Source organism: Dendrobates tinctorius, unplaced genomic scaffold (assembly GCF_039654945.1).
Source record: "Dendrobates tinctorius isolate UK_male_01 unplaced genomic scaffold, ASM3965494v1 ptg000035l, whole genome shotgun sequence".
Lineage (NCBI taxonomy): Eukaryota > Metazoa > Chordata > Amphibia > Anura > Dendrobatidae > Dendrobates > Dendrobates tinctorius.
The window spans coordinates 16141336-16156987 of record NW_027361703.1 but is presented as its reverse complement, the minus strand read 5'-3'; the positions used below and the strand labels follow the sequence as shown (position 1 = coordinate 16156987).

The 15652-nt window shown below is 41.5% G+C and overlaps 1 protein-coding gene across 5 annotated transcripts in view; it reads left to right on the top strand.

The window, feature by feature from the left end:
- The window catches only part of DOCK4 (dedicator of cytokinesis 4), a 505372-nt gene that overhangs the window by 266551 nt on the left and 223169 nt on the right, over nt 1-15652 (top strand). For all 5 annotated transcript variants that reach the window (XM_073573298.1, XM_073573297.1, XM_073573296.1 and 2 more), the window contains exons 15-17: nt 6919-7081; nt 7490-7596; nt 13518-13674. In XM_073573298.1, coding sequence (XP_073429399.1) covers nt 6919-7081; nt 7490-7596; nt 13518-13674 — 427 coding nt within the window. The remainder of the gene's footprint in view (nt 1-6918; nt 7082-7489; nt 7597-13517; nt 13675-15652) is intronic.

Sequence of the window (15652 nt, the reverse complement as noted above, 5' to 3'; positions counted from 1 at the left end):
TTAACTCTAGTACTAAATTGCATCATTGGATTTTACTCTTTTTACTATTTGGATAGATCTAATATTAGTGTTAAATGGTGCTTTACGTGTCACATGAATGTTTCCTGTTTAAATGGAACCTGTCACCACGAAAATCCAGTCCAGTCTGCAGCCACCATGTTGTAGGGCAGGGGAAGCTGAACAGAATGATACATAATTTTGTTAGGAATTATTCTGTATAACCTGTGTTTTATTCATTTAAACCTCTGCTCTCTCTGGGACTTTTAGGACCGCCCACTGGACTTTCAGTCATTGACAGCCTTCCATGTATAAGTGATAGCTGTCAGTCACTGATTGGACCACCCACTGGACTATCAGTGTCTGACAGCCTTCCATGTATAAGTGATGGCTGTCAGTCACTGATCGGACAGCCCACTGGACTATCAGTGACTGACAGCCTTCCTTGTATAAGTGATGGCTGTCAGCCACTGATCGGACCACCTATCACACCAAAAGTCCCAGAAGAGCAAAGGTCCAAATAAATAAAACTCAGGTTATACAGAATATTTCCCTACAAAACTATGTATTAATCTGCTCAGCACCCTGCTCTATAACATGGCATCTGCAGATTGGACTGCATTTTCTCGTGACAGTTTCCCTTTCAGCCAAAATTTCGTGTCCTAGTGTTTTATGTAGGATTTGTAGATCTAATCACATTTCATTATCCTTTCCCTAACTGGTTACTTGTTTGTTTTCACATCATCTAGCTCGCCACAGCATCCTTCTTCATTAATAATAATAATAAGCGTTTTATACATGCATTCCAGATGGGAAAATGAAAAGGATGGCACTTTCCCTTTAAACTGTTAAATTGCTAATTATTTCCAGTTAATCGTTTAAGTCTTCGTTCCAAACAATGAAAAGCATGTGGCTTGTATTATGAGGACTAATTTAATTAACAATAAAAGGGGAAAATCACAAGTGATGAAAACATTGAAGGTTTACCAGTTTGTTGCATTGGAAGCTTATTCTTTTCCCTTGATACAGTGGATGCACTATGCATAACCCCAATTTATTCTATTTCACAAAAAGATTCTCATTATTAGCATGCTAATTAGACTGATTTACATAATGAATAGCTGACAAGAATGCTAAACATTCCAGCAAACAAAATGTTAACATTAAATTATGCAGATGAAGTTCTTATGCACATAGACATATTGTTCAATGAGCCTGTACATCAGCTCGTGGAGTCCCTATGGGTGCAGCAAGTTTACATCTATGAGATGCCGTCACTGCCACTAAGAAGAAAATGCAATACTTTCTCAATGCCTTATTGATATTCATGTAAAAAATCTTCCACTTCTGAATAAAATGTTTTGATAATAAAGAAGTATTCATATGGCTGTATTAATACATATGCAGTGGGGAAAATAAGTATGTGATACACTGCTGTATTTGCAAGTTTTTCCACTTACAAAGAATGGAGAGGTCTGTAATTTTTATCGTAGGTACAGTTCAACTGTGAAAAATAAAATTTAAATATAAAAACACAGAAAATCAGATTGTATGATTTTTAAATAATTGCATTTTATTGCATGAAATAAGTATTTGATCACCTACCAACCTACAAGATTCCTGGCTCTCACAGAGCTGTTAGTTTTTTCCTTAATACCTCCTATATGGGATGCATCTAAAGCCTACCTGAGATGATTGTTGATCTCGGAAGTGAATAGAGTTAAAACTAAGTCTAGAGAATATGGGGAACTCCTACAGAAGGAAGTTATCTCTGCAGAACTGCAATACTTGAAAACTCCGTCTGATATACATTTTAACGCATTAAAGGGCGTGAAAAAACGATCAGCCCAACATAAGCTTTCGAAAGCTGCAGATAAATATTTCCTGCAACGGGTTTATTTCAGGGAGGGAGAGGGAACTGGACATCTGCTAGCTACCCTGATCAAGGCTCAATCAATCCCTGCAATGGTAGCGGAGATAAAAAATAAAAACGGGGAACTAGAAAGATCTTCTGAGGCAATTCTAGCACCTTCTAGCTAGTTTTTTGAGACATTATATAGTTCGCAGGGGGGGTTCTCTGATGAGTTGCTCAGTAGCTTTTTGGGGACTACTAGTCTGCCTGCTCTGTCGGAATCGGAAGCTGTTGGGCTGGAGGCACCAATTAGTCTGGAGGAATTAGAGGAGGCTCTAGATTCTGTGGCAGGGAATAAGACATCGGGGTCTGATGGGCTGCCTGTGGAGGTATATAAACAGTACTTAAATATAATGCTTCCACAGCTGTTGAAGGTGTTTGAGGTGGCTAGGGAAGATGGGCACTTGCACTGGTCCTTGAATGAAGCGATCATAGTGGTGATCCCCAAGGCTGATAAGGATCCTTGTTTTCCAGAGTCATACCGACCTATCTCCCTTTTAAACATTGATGTCAAGATTTTAGCAAAGATTTTGGCGATGCGGCTGTCTAGAGTAATATCTAGTATTATTCATCCAGATCAAACTGGTTTTATGCCAGAGAAATCAACTGCAATTAATATCCATCGGTTGTATTTAAATTTACAGATCCCATCAAAGGGAAAGGAACCTAGGGCTGTTGCATCTTTGGATGCTGCCAAAGCATTTGACAGCGTCGAATGGCCATATCTGTGGGCTATATTAGCCAAGATGGGTTTCCGTAAAAATTTTATTGCCTGGTTACAGCTGCTGTATTTGAGTCCAGAGGCCAAAATTAGAATTAATGGGAAGATCTCAAATACAATTAACTTACACAGAGGGACCAGACAGGGGTGTCCCCTGTCTCCCCTACTGTTTGCTCTGGCAATTGAGCCCTTGGCAGTAGGAATTCTGGCGACACCTGAAATCAAGGGGTTTGAATATGAGTCTTTACAAGAAAAAATAGCATTGTATACTGATGATATGCTCTTGTTTCTGGGAGATTGGCCGTCTTCTCTGAGGGTGGCAATGGAAGTCTTTGGATCCTTCGCAGCGATCTCTGGTTTATGTATTAACTGGGAGAAATCTTCAATTATGCCGGTGGGAGAGGCCCCCGAGAACTCCTTGGGATCGGCCGGACACTTAAATGTAGTCAGAGTTTAAATACTTGGGAATTAATATTGGGCATAATATACAAGATTTTGAGCGTTTAAATATTACCCTGCTACTTGCTAAATTTCATCAAAAAGTAAAGGATTGCTGCAGGCTACCGCTGAGTATGGTGGGAAGGGCAAACCTAGTAAAAATGGTTCTCATGCCACAAGCATTGTATGTCCTCCATAGTGCACCCATTTGGATTCCTGGTCTTGTATTTTGTCAGATAAATAGTGTTTAGAGAGCTTATCTGGAAGAGGAGTGTTCCTAGAATTCGGTTGGAGGTTTTGCGTAGATCTAAAGAACTTGGGGGCTTAACGGTTCCTGACCCGTTTCTGTATTATCTTGCAGCGCAGTTTCAGCATTTTAGAGGATGGGGGGAGGAGGATTCCATCATGCGCAGCTCCTCGGGGTGTATGCTAACATATGTAGTGGGAAAGGACTTAGTGGTGCAGGTGCTAGACTCAGGGCGGTTCCGTCATTGTCGAGCTATCAATAGTCCGACAATGAAGTGCATGGATAAGGTATGCAACATGGCCAAAGAAATATTGGGTATACAGGAAGTCACGGGGCATTCCCTGATCTGGAGAAATTTGACATGTATAGAGCTAAATAAATTAGAGGGTTTTGAGTTATGGAATTAAACTAATATCACAGCTTTATTCGGAAGGGGAGTTTCGATCTATTGAGAATCTTAAACAGATTTTTTCCATTCCTAATGCAAGATTTTTTCAATATCTCCAGCTGAGACATGCTTGTGAAACACAACAGCGACTCACCCCACTTGGTAACCCAGCCAAAACTCCGCTGTTGGATAGAGTAGTGATGGGAGGAGGATCAAGAGGTATTATAACCATGATATATGCAGCTATGTTGGAAAAGAGAGTGGCAAGCTTGGAGGCACTGAAGAATAAGTGGCAGGTTGATGTAGGTGATTTAACAGATGATGAATGGGAAGATGCATTGCAAAAAGTCACAAAAGTCTCGGTTAGCGAGGCGCAGAGAGTGTCACATCTTTGTTTGCTTCATCGAGTTTATCGAACTCCTGTATGGCTGTTGAAAATGGGATATGCTAGAGAGGCAGATTATTGGAAGTGTGGAATGCCCAATGCGGATCTGATACACATGACTTGGAACTGTCCCCGGTTATGTAGGTTTTGGGGGATGTGACTGACTTAATTAACACTGTATATCAATGTCAAATGGTACTAGACAACAAAATGGCTCTCCTGGGTGGGGTGGAGACTTTGCCGCTCTAAGAGGGACACCAGCTGGCAGTCTCACGAATATTATATCAAGCTCGTAAAAGGGTGGTGGCTCACTGGAAGGGATCTTCTGTACCCACAATCATGGAAGTTACAGATGCAGTTAATAATAATATAGATATGGAGAAATATGTGTATCAAAAGAGAAGAACAATAAAGAAATTGAAAGGATATGTGAGCGCCTTGGTTGGACACGCCTGGGTTGGCGCATTCTAGATTAACATGGATGAGAGCGTTGAGGAGGATATAACCTGAAAACTGTAGCTGTGAGAGACCAAATGCATCGAGAGAGAAGAGTTTTTTGTCAGGTGGGGGGGTAAGACGGGACGGATTTTTGTGGGGTTCTATTGTGTTTATGTAATACACTATTTGGGAACTATCCTGTATGTGATTACCCGTTTTTAGTTTTTGAAAATGTTTAATAAAAAAATTACCTGATAAAAAAAAGATTACCTCCTACTCTGCACTCATTATCTGCACCTGATTGAACGTGTGCCCTGTATAAAAGACACCTGTCCACACACTCAATCAATCACACTCCAACCTCTCCACCATGGCCAAGACCAAAGAGCTGTCTAAGGCTATCAGGGACAAAATTGTGGACGTGCACAAGGCTGGGATTGGCTACAGGACAATAGGCAAGCATCTTGGTGAGAAGGGAACAACTGTTATGACAATTATTAGAAAATTGAAGAAACACAAGATGACTGTCAGTCTTCCACAGTCTTTGGTTCCATGCAAGATCTCACCTCTTGTGGTAAGGATGTTTCTGAGAAAGGTCTGGAATCAGCCCAGAACTACACAGTAGGACCTGGTCAATAACCTGAATAGAGCTAGGACCACATTCTCAAACATTACCATTAGTAACATGCTATGCTGTCATGGATTAAAATCCTGCAGGGCACGTGAGGTCCCCCTGCTCATGCCAGCACATGTTCAGGCCCATTTAAAGTTCGGCAATGACCATCTGGATGATCCAGAGGAGGCATGGGACAAGGTCATGTGTTCAGATGAGACCAAAATAGAACTTTTTTGTATCAACTCCACTCTGTTTGGAGGAAGAAGGATGAGTTCAGCTGCAAAAACACTGTCCCAACTGTGAAGCATGGTGGGGGAAGCATCATACTTTGGGGATGCTTTTCTGCAAAGGGGACAAGACAACTTCACTGTATTGAAGGGAGGATGGATGGGGTCATGTATCGTGAGATTTTGGCCAACAACCTTCTTCCCTCAGTAAGAGCATTGAAGATGGGTCGTAGCTGAGTCTTGCAGCATGACATTGACCCGAAACACACAGCCAAGGCAACTAAGGAGTGGCTCCGAAGCATTTCAAGGTCCTAGAGAGTGGCCTAGCCAGTCTCCAGACCTGAACTCAATAGAAAATCTTAGGAGGGAGCTGAAACTCAATATTACCCAGTGACAGCCCAGAAACCTGAAAAACTTGGTCAAAAACTGCCAGAAATGTCTGACCTCTGTAATTACAAACAAAGATTTCTCTACAAATATCAAGTTCTGTTTTTCTATTGTATCAAATATTTATTTCATGCAATAAAATGCAGATTAATTATGTAAAAATCATACAGTGTGATTTTCTGGATTTTTTTAAACACTTTCTCACAGTTGAAGTGTTCCTACGACAAAAATTACAGACCTCTCAATTCTTTGTAGGTGTGAAAACTTGAAAAATGGGCAGTTTATCAAATACATATTTTCCCGACTGTACTTATGCCAAATACCTAGTGTGAGTAGCTTATAGGGGTATTCACAGGATGTGCCATAAATATCTCGTAGATGTAGTCATACTTCTGGAGCGATTTCCCACAGTCCCTGACCTGCCTGAACTATCTCACATGGAAACTCTGCGGTCTGGACACCTCCATTACCCACATAAATGCCGGGTACACGTCTTAAGACCTGCAACTATGAAATATTTGCAGAATATCTCCTAGTTATGACTTAAATGTCTGAGCTGGAAATGCCATGAGAATGATGGGCATATGGGGAAATAAATATTTTTGCAATTCACCACAATTTATGTGAGGTAGCTCCAAGATGTTTCTTTATTTTTAATTGGCTGCATTAAGGGGAATCTGTCTCCAGGATCAACCCATCTGTATGGGGAATGTAGGTCAATAAACTGATTCCTTCATATCTGATGTCTTATTCCAGATAAATCCACATTATATTTTAATGACCTTTTAAAATCTGGTAGCCTGATATAGACCTCCTGAGAAACTGCCTCCAGATCTTATATTAAATGAAAGAGTACTAGTGTGAGACATGTAGATCAAGAGAGCAGACTGTCAGTCATTACATGTCTCACACTGGTAACTCCCCCTTTTATTTATAATGTGACCTGATTGCAGGGCCTCAGGAAGATCTTTGTGTGTCAAAAGATGTTAGCAGCTCGTTTACATATTAAAAAATGTTGATTTCTCAAGAAGACATTGGATCGCAGATATCAAGGTAATAGTTTAGTCAATATGGATGGCTTTGGAAGGTTGATCCTACTGACAGATTCCCTTTAAATTACCTTATTTGGGAATGCTTTAAGGAATGTCCATTTTTTTTTCAGGATTATATATCTTTTGGTTCAGGAGAACCAGCTGCTCATGAGTATCATTCATTTGTATTATATCACAACAACAGCCCCAGATGGGCCGAATTACTAAAGCTTCCTATACCTGTGGATAAATTTAGAGGATCACATATCCGATTTGAATTCCGACATTGTTCTAGTAAGAAAGATTTCCTATATTATATAGAATTTACTATTCATGGTAGATACATTCTTAGATTTCATAACTAAATTATATCTTTATTTTACAGTTCATATAAAAAGGACTCATCCCCTTGGATTTTTATAGCTTTTTTTTGTTGTTTTTTTTTCTTCTTAATTTTGTCCTTAAAAATCCAAATACTCAAAAACAAAGCATAAAAAAGTTTGGGGGATTATTTATTTAGGTACTGTGTATGTGGCAAATTTTATCCTATGTTTCTTACTATTGCCGCTAATTAAAACAGAAAAAAAAATTCACTTTTTTAAATCAGGGACTTATTTCTTGTATGTTCCTTCCCATTTTAGCTATATGCAATGTTTGCGGAAGTTGGTATTAAAATATATTTATTTTGTGTGTGTTTTCTAGCAAAGGAGAAGGGTGAGAAAAAATTATTTGGCTTTTCATTTATTCCACTGATGCAAGAAGATGGTCGAACTTTTCCAGATGGCACACATGAACTCATCGTACACAAGGTATTATACCAATGGCTGTGATAATACTAAACTAAATATTGTAGCTACAATAGATTCCAACCTGTTGGAATGTCTACAATGCAAGAAAGCAAGCTTCATCCTCTGCTTGTGATAGATTATTGGAAAATAGTATTATTTCTCATATAGGGTACTGGTAATGGGATTGATCAGTATTATTATACACTCACTGGCCACTTTATTAGGTACACCATGCTAGTAAGGGGTTGGACCCCCTTTTGCCTTCAGAACTGCCTCAATTCTTCGTGGCAGAGATTCAACAAGGTGCTGGAAGCATTCCTCAGAGATTTTGGACCATATTGACATGATGGCATCACACAGTTGGCGCAGATTTGTCGGCTGCACATCCCTGATGCGAATCTCCCGTTCCACCACATCCCAAAGATGCTCTATTGGATTGAGATCTGGTGACTGAGGAGGCCATTTGAGTACAGTGAACTCATTGTCATGTTCAAGAAACCAATCTGAGATGATTCGAGCTTTATGACATGGCGCATTATCCTGCTGAAAGTAGCCATCAGATGTTGGGTACATTGTGGTCATAAAGGGATGGACATGGTCAGCAACAACACTCAGGTAGGCTGTGGCGTTGCAACGATGCTCAATTGGTACCAAGGGGCCCAAAGAGTGCCAAGAAAAAATTCCCCACACCATGACACCACCACCACCAGCCTGAACCGTTGATACAAGGCAGGATGGATCCATGCTTTCATGTTGTTTACGCCAAATTCTGACCCTACCATCCGAATGTCGCAGCAGAAATCGAGACTCATCAGACCAGGCAACGTTTTTCCAATCTTCTACTGTCCAATTTCGATGAGCTTGTGCAAATTGTAGCCTCAGTTTCCTGTTCTTAGCTGAGAGGAGTGGTACCCAGTGTGGTCTTCTGCTGCTGTAGCCCATCTGCCTCAAAGTTCGACGCACTGTGCGTTCAGAGATGCTCTTCTGCCTACCTTGGTTGTAACGGGTGGCAATTTGAGTCACTGTTGCCTTTCTATCAGCTCGAACCAGTATGCCCATTCTCCTCTGACCTCTGGCATCAACAAGGCATTTCCGGCCACAGAACTGCCGCTCACTGGATTTTTTTTTCTTTTTCGGACCATTCTCTGTAAACCCTAGAGATGGTTGTGCGTGAAAATCCCAGTAGATCAGCAGTTTCTGAAATACTCAGACCAGCCCTTCTGGCACCAACAATCATGCCACGTTCAAAGGCACTCAAATCACCTTTCTTCCCCATACTGATGCTCGGTTTGAACTGCAGGAGATTGTCTTGACCATGTCTACATGCCTAAATGCACTGAGTTGCCGCCATGTGATTGGCTGATTAGAAATTAAGTCTTAACACACAGTTGGACAGGTGTACCTAATAAAGTGGCCAGTGAGTGTATATTCCCTATTAAAGTAAATTGATGTAATGCAATGGTCATGCTAATTCCTTCACATCAGGAGCTGCTTCTCTGCTGACCCTTCCACTCTAGCCAGTAGAGAAAACATCTGAAAGGGCTGCTCATCTATGATGATCATATGATTGAGAGATGATGATCATATCGAGAGAGGTTGTGCTTACAGGCCAATCCATGTCAAGCTCAAGTTGGAAAATATCCTTGTCTGAAAGGACCTGTCAGCTCTCTTGATATGCACATATTCCCCATAGTGCAACAATTCTGGAACATCTCTTCTCAGAACTCTACATTGTGCTGCACCTCTGTTCTGAATAAATTGACAACTAGGTGTTTCCAGATGGAGGTGTGTCTCTATACACAGGATCACACCCCTTTGACAATGGAAATGACAATGCCTAGCTGTCAAATTTGTTCATTTCTAGGAGAAATAAGAGGAAAGTCAAATATAGAAGGTGGTGACAGCTAGAGGTTGTGCAAAAAGATTTGCAGGACCTTGCGGTCCATCGTTCATATCAGTAGTCTGTGAACCTCCTCCTACCTGCCAGCATCTCTGCTGCCTTTTCTGATTTGTAGTCCCAGTGCAACATCATTATTGCACAGTGACACTTACATGCTATTGTGCCTGGCTTACTAATAAGAAGAGATCCCTGGAGCACCGGCGGTGGGTATGAGAAGGTTTACAAAACTGCTATGGTCCAGCCGCTTTGGACTACCACTGTGACTGCTGGAACATGGCCCTGCAAATATTTTTGCTAACTTTAGTGACCTGTCCGCTTGAACACCTTCTCGATATTTGGCACGTGTTGTGTGTAGGTGCATTTAACAGATTGAGCTAAGCCTGAATGTTACCTGGCATGTGCCGGCTGTGTTATACAGACAGCTCCCATCTTTCACAGCAGCTCTTGCTGTGAGCTCTGATTGCTGCTGTTAATCCATTTACATGCCACTATTGATTTCTGGCATTTAAGTAAGGCGAACCTGGTGGGGCATAGATTCAGTCACATATCACCCCACAATGAGATCTTGAGGTGCCGATGGGTTAACGTGACAGCTAGAGTAGGATTAAGGCTCCCATTGCCAACATTGGGCTTCCTAGGCGATCGTTAAGTTCAGTCAATAATGCAATACTGAATTATTGCAATATGCAGTACTAGAATCAAAAGATCAGGTCTCTTAGCAGGACTAAAAAAGAGAACTATGCAAGTTGTAGAAATGATTTTTAAAAGTATTAAAAAAAAAAAAATTTGAATCTTTCCCCCCTCCTTTTTTTTCTTCAAAAATAATGAAATTAAGTTAAAAAGATCAGCATATTTGAAAGTGCTGTGTTAATATAATTCCAATGTATCAAAATATTAAGTTATTTAACCCATTTGGTAAGTTATGAAAGTCACAAGGAAATTGAAATGCTGCAATTGATGTTTTCTTTTTCATTTTAAGAGGTTGGGGGGTGCATGGTAAATATGGTAAAATTAATGCTCTTGCTGTCATCAGTTGAATACAACTCTCATCATTCTCCCCTGCTCACGCTGCTCACAACACGAGTAGGGGAGAATGATGCGAGAAGTCTTCAGGATCCGGCATCGGGGAACAGCGTTAACTATACCGCTGATTCCCAGGAACGGTACGTGTCACACTGATGACACCGGGATATCATCCGTATGTCATCAGTGTGCACATGTGCGGGACGTTTTGTGGCCCGTGCTGTTGATACAAAAACGGACATGTCAGCATATTTTGCCTACGAACACGGTCCGTGGAAACACTGACATGTGCACAGACCCACTTGAATGGGTCTTTGTGTGTCAGTGTTTCCGGTACATGTGAAAGCTGTCCCTACGCTTTCGGGAGAGACGTGTGAAAGAGGCCTAAGCCTCACACGCCTGTGAGTCATGGGAGCTCATTTAATTTTTATTTTTTGAGCAAGTGACAGGTTGTCTTTAAATTATTTTATTACATGACATTACAAAAACAGGTGTAGAAACTGGAACTAAACACGTCTTTAGCAGCATTAGGTGAAATAACAGCCCTGTACATTTCTCATGCAAAATCCTTCTAATTTTCAGAGACCCAATGTGTTTAGTATTATGGTATTTTATACCGTGATAGACAATTGGAAATCAAGGATTTGTAAAGTTTCTACTTATGATACTTTCTAGAGATCTAATTGTGTCCTAAAACGGCAACAATGAAGAATAAATTATAGCAGATATTTCAGTCGTAAGAACTTTTATTTCCATACACTCGTGGTCAAAATTGTTGGTACCCCTCATTTAACGACAGAAAAACCCACAATGGTCACAGAAATAACTTAAATCTAACAAAAGTAATAATAAATAAAAAATCTATGAAAGTGAACAAATGGAAGTCAGACATTGCTTTTCAACCATGCTTCCACAGAATAAAAAAAAAAACGATAAGGCTAGTTTCACATTTGCGCTTTTGAGCGCAGCGACTGCCTGCGCACGGCCGCCGCTAAGCCCTGCCGCGCCTCCGCCGGTAGCTCCGCCTACCGGCGCATGACGCTGCATGCGTCCTGCGTCCCCTATCTTTATCACTGGGGGCGCAGGCCGTGCGCAGTATGCGTTTGGCGGCGCATGCGCCTTTTTGACGGTGCGCCGAGCGCAACCAAACTGCAGCAGGTTGCGTTTGGCGCAGGTCGGCGCACCGTCAAAAGGACGCATGCGCCGCCAAACGCATACTGCGCACGGCCTGCGCCCCCCGTGATAAAGATAGGGGACACAGGACGCATGCAGCGTCATGCGCCGGTAGGCGGAGCTACCGGCGGAAGCGCGGCAGGGGGCGGGGCTTAGCGGCGGCCGTGCGCAGGCCGTCGCTGTGCTCAAAAGCGCAAATGTGAAACTAGCCTAAAACTCATGAAATAGGCCTGGACAGAAATGATGGTACCCCTGAAAATAATGTGACAAGAGGGACATGTTAAATCAAGGTGTGTCCACTAATTAGCATCACATGTGTCTACAATCTTGGAATCAGTGAGTGGGCCTGTATAGAGGGCCAGATACTCACTCTGCTGTTTGGTGACGTGTGTATCACACTCACATGGACCAGAGGAAGCAAAAGGAAAGAGTTGTCTCAGGAGATTAGAAAGAAAATTATAGACAAACATGTTAAAGGTAAAAGTTATAAGACCATCTCCAAGCAGCTTGATGTTCCTGTGACTACAGTTGCACATATTATTCAGAAATTTAAGCTCCATTGGATTTAAGCCAACCTCCCTGGTCATGGCTGCAGGAGGAAAACTGATGACAAATCAGAGACGGATAATATGAATGGTAACAAAAGAGCCCAGAAAATCTTGTAAACAGATTAAAAGTGAATGTCAAGCTCAAGGAACATCAGCGTTAGATTGCACCATCCGTCATTGTATGACTTCATGGGAGACGACCAAGGAGGACACCATTGTTGAAAAAAAAAATCATAAAAAAGCCAGACTGGAGTTTGCCAAACTACATGGTGACAAGCCACAAAGCTTCTGGGAGAATGTCCTATGGACAGATGAGACAAAAATGGAACTTTTTGGCAAGGCGCATCAGCTCTATGTTCACAGATGGAAAAATGAAGCATATCAAGAAAAGAACACTGTCCCTACTGTGAAACATGGAGGAGGCTCTGTTATGTTCTGAGGCTCCTTTGCTGCATCTGGCACAGGGTGTCTAGAATCTGTGAAGGGTACAATCAAATCTCAAGACTATCAAGGGAACTAGAGTGAAATGTGCTGCACAGTGTCAGAAAGCTTTGTCTCAGTCGCAGGTCATGGGTCTTGCAACAGGATAATGACCCAAAACACACAGCTAAAAACACCCAAGAATGACTAAGAGGAAAACATTGGACTATTCTGAAGTGGCCTTCTATGAACTCTGACCTAAATCCTATTGAGCATCTTTGGAAAGAGCTGAAACATGCTGTATGGAAAAGGCAACCTTCAAACACGAGACAACTGGAGCAGTTTGCTCTTGAGGAGTGGGCCAAAATACCCATTGAGAGGTGTAGAAGTCTCATTGACAAGTTACAGGAATCGTTTGATTCCAGTGATTGCCACAAAAGGTTGTGCAACAAAATATTAAGTTTAGGGTTCCATCATTTCTGTCCAGGCCTATTTCATGAGTTTTATTTTTTTCAAAAATTCTTTGGAAGCATGGACGAAAAGCAATGTCTGACTTTCATTTGTTCATTTTATTATTACTTTTGTCAGATTAAAGTTATTTCTGTCACCATTGTGGGGTTTTCTGTCATTAAACGAGGAGTACCAACATTTTTGACTGTGTGTAGTTTTCCTTATTATAATAGTTATTATTGTTGAACATTTCACTTATTTTGTTGCTGGCACCTGTCAAAGGAGTGAATTCTACTAAAAATACATCAGATTCCTTCTGTTTTTTTCTGGCAGCACATATTTATTGGGCCCTGGAGAAGAGCCCTCTATTTGCATGACTCTGACAGTAGACACAGGGAACAATTTTACTTTGTTGTTGTGTGTTGCAGTGTGAAGAGAACACCGTTTTCCAAGATTCCTGCCGCTACCTCAAACTCCCATATTTGAAAGGGAATCTACATGGAAATAATAATCAAGCTGTTAAAAATACAAAAGAGTCTTTTTGGATAACCTCATTCCTTTGTTCAACCAAGCTAACGCAAAACGGTATGGAATTAGGGAAGTGTTTCATCCAATATTATCTCTGCTGCTGTGCTAGAGCCGCCGTTATGTCCCTTTGTAGTGTTCTGATCAAGGCTTTACTAGTTCCGCAGACTGTGTATGTGCCGAGGTGTTTTCCTGTTCCCTTAGAAACAAAGTGGTGCTCAGGTACCGCAGCTCCGAGTAAGAGAGTTGTATCATGCACATGATAGACATTAAGACATTTTTTGCCCATGCTTCCATCATTTGTAAAGTATTAGCAAGTGCATGGACTTTAGATGTGAATCTGCAGTGCAGCGCAGTAACGTGTACCCTAATTAGAAAGCCATTTCAAACAAGTTTAGTTATTCTTTAGGGTATAATATGAATGATTTTTGGAAACAGAATCATGTGTTCTCATCAGAGAAGAAAGGAAAATGGCTACTTGTTATCCATTGCATATCAATAGCAGATTTGTTTAGGGGCTTCAGCGGGGGTTTTCATAATTTTTATGTCAAGAATAGGACATCATGCAATTGAAGCAACAAAATGTCATTTTTTGGAAATCCAATCCATCATAACAAAGAAATAAAATAAAAAAAAGGTCCATTTTATTTCTCATATAAACAAGATTTCTGAAGATTGCCAAGCCTCTGTATCTGCTTATTTACGGTAACTACTGATTTCCATTAATCTATTATGCACAGGTTGGTTGCGTGCATTCATTTCAATGTTCATAGGTATTAGCTGTTATCTATCGGTCTTGTGTTTTTTTTTTTGGTTTTTTTTAGAGCTTTAGAGTATGTGTCCACGCTCAGGAATTGCTGCGATTTGGACGCAGTGGATACCCGGCTCCGCCAAAAGCACCGCCCCGTTGTACGTGCAGTGATTCCGCATGTGTTCATTGAACACATGCGGAATCACCGCATCCTATTCATAGAACAGTGCTATTTATCTTGTGGAGACTGTGCGTCTCCGCAAGATAAATAGACACGCTGTGGTCTATAAAGACGCGCCGCATGTGCGTATACGCAGAGATGCTGGAGGCGTCCCTGCACGCATAGTGGAGATGGGATTTCATGAAATCCCCTCCACTATGCTATAACATCTGGACGCTGCAGATTGGACACTGCGACTGTACGCAGCGTCCAATCCACAGCTAATCCTGACCATGGAAACATACCCTAATGCGCCTTGTTTCCACTGTATGAGTTCATACTGAACGCTAATGCATGTAAGCAATGAAGTGGTGCTCTGATCTGCATATGCCCCTGCCATCACTGTGTAATGTATTGAAAAGCTGTACATTACACAGAAAGGGCATCTTTGCTGCATCCATGTCACATATTACCAGGTTGTATCACTTAAGCTGATTTCAATAAAAAACACACTTTTAAATGGCTTATTAAGGAATTTGCTTATTTTTCCCTATGGGGTTAAGAACTTACAGGCAGGTAGTTGCTAGCTATCTGCCTGGCATCAATCTCTGTTGGCGATTCTTTAGCTTCCCATGACATCATGTCAACAGAGCAGCTTCTTCTCTTCTGCTGGGTTGTGTTGATGAGGCGTCACTGCAGATGTCATGCTGATAGACAGCTGGCTGCCTGGTGCCTAACTGCAAAGTGCCGACTGTCAATCATCATGACATCGGCAGTGATGCTCCTTTGACTGAGCGGACCGGAACAGGAAGAGCTACTTGGTGAAATTAGGTCAAATGAAGCAGCAAAATCGCCGGCAGGAGCAGTCCATGAGTCCTCTGAGCCAGCAGAGATTGGTGCCAAGCAGCAACTACCTGCCTGCAAGTACTTAGCTCCATAGTAGAAAATAAGCAAAGTCTCAAATAACATCTTCAGGGTATGTGCACACTACGCGTTTTAGATGTGCTTGAACCCACTTCGTTTTTTAGGAGGAAGACTCTTCAGGACTCACTGGTGTCTTTTGTCCTGAGGTGCCTTTTCGGTTGTTCTTTGTGACATCATTTTTGTTTGTTTTTTGTTTTATTTAT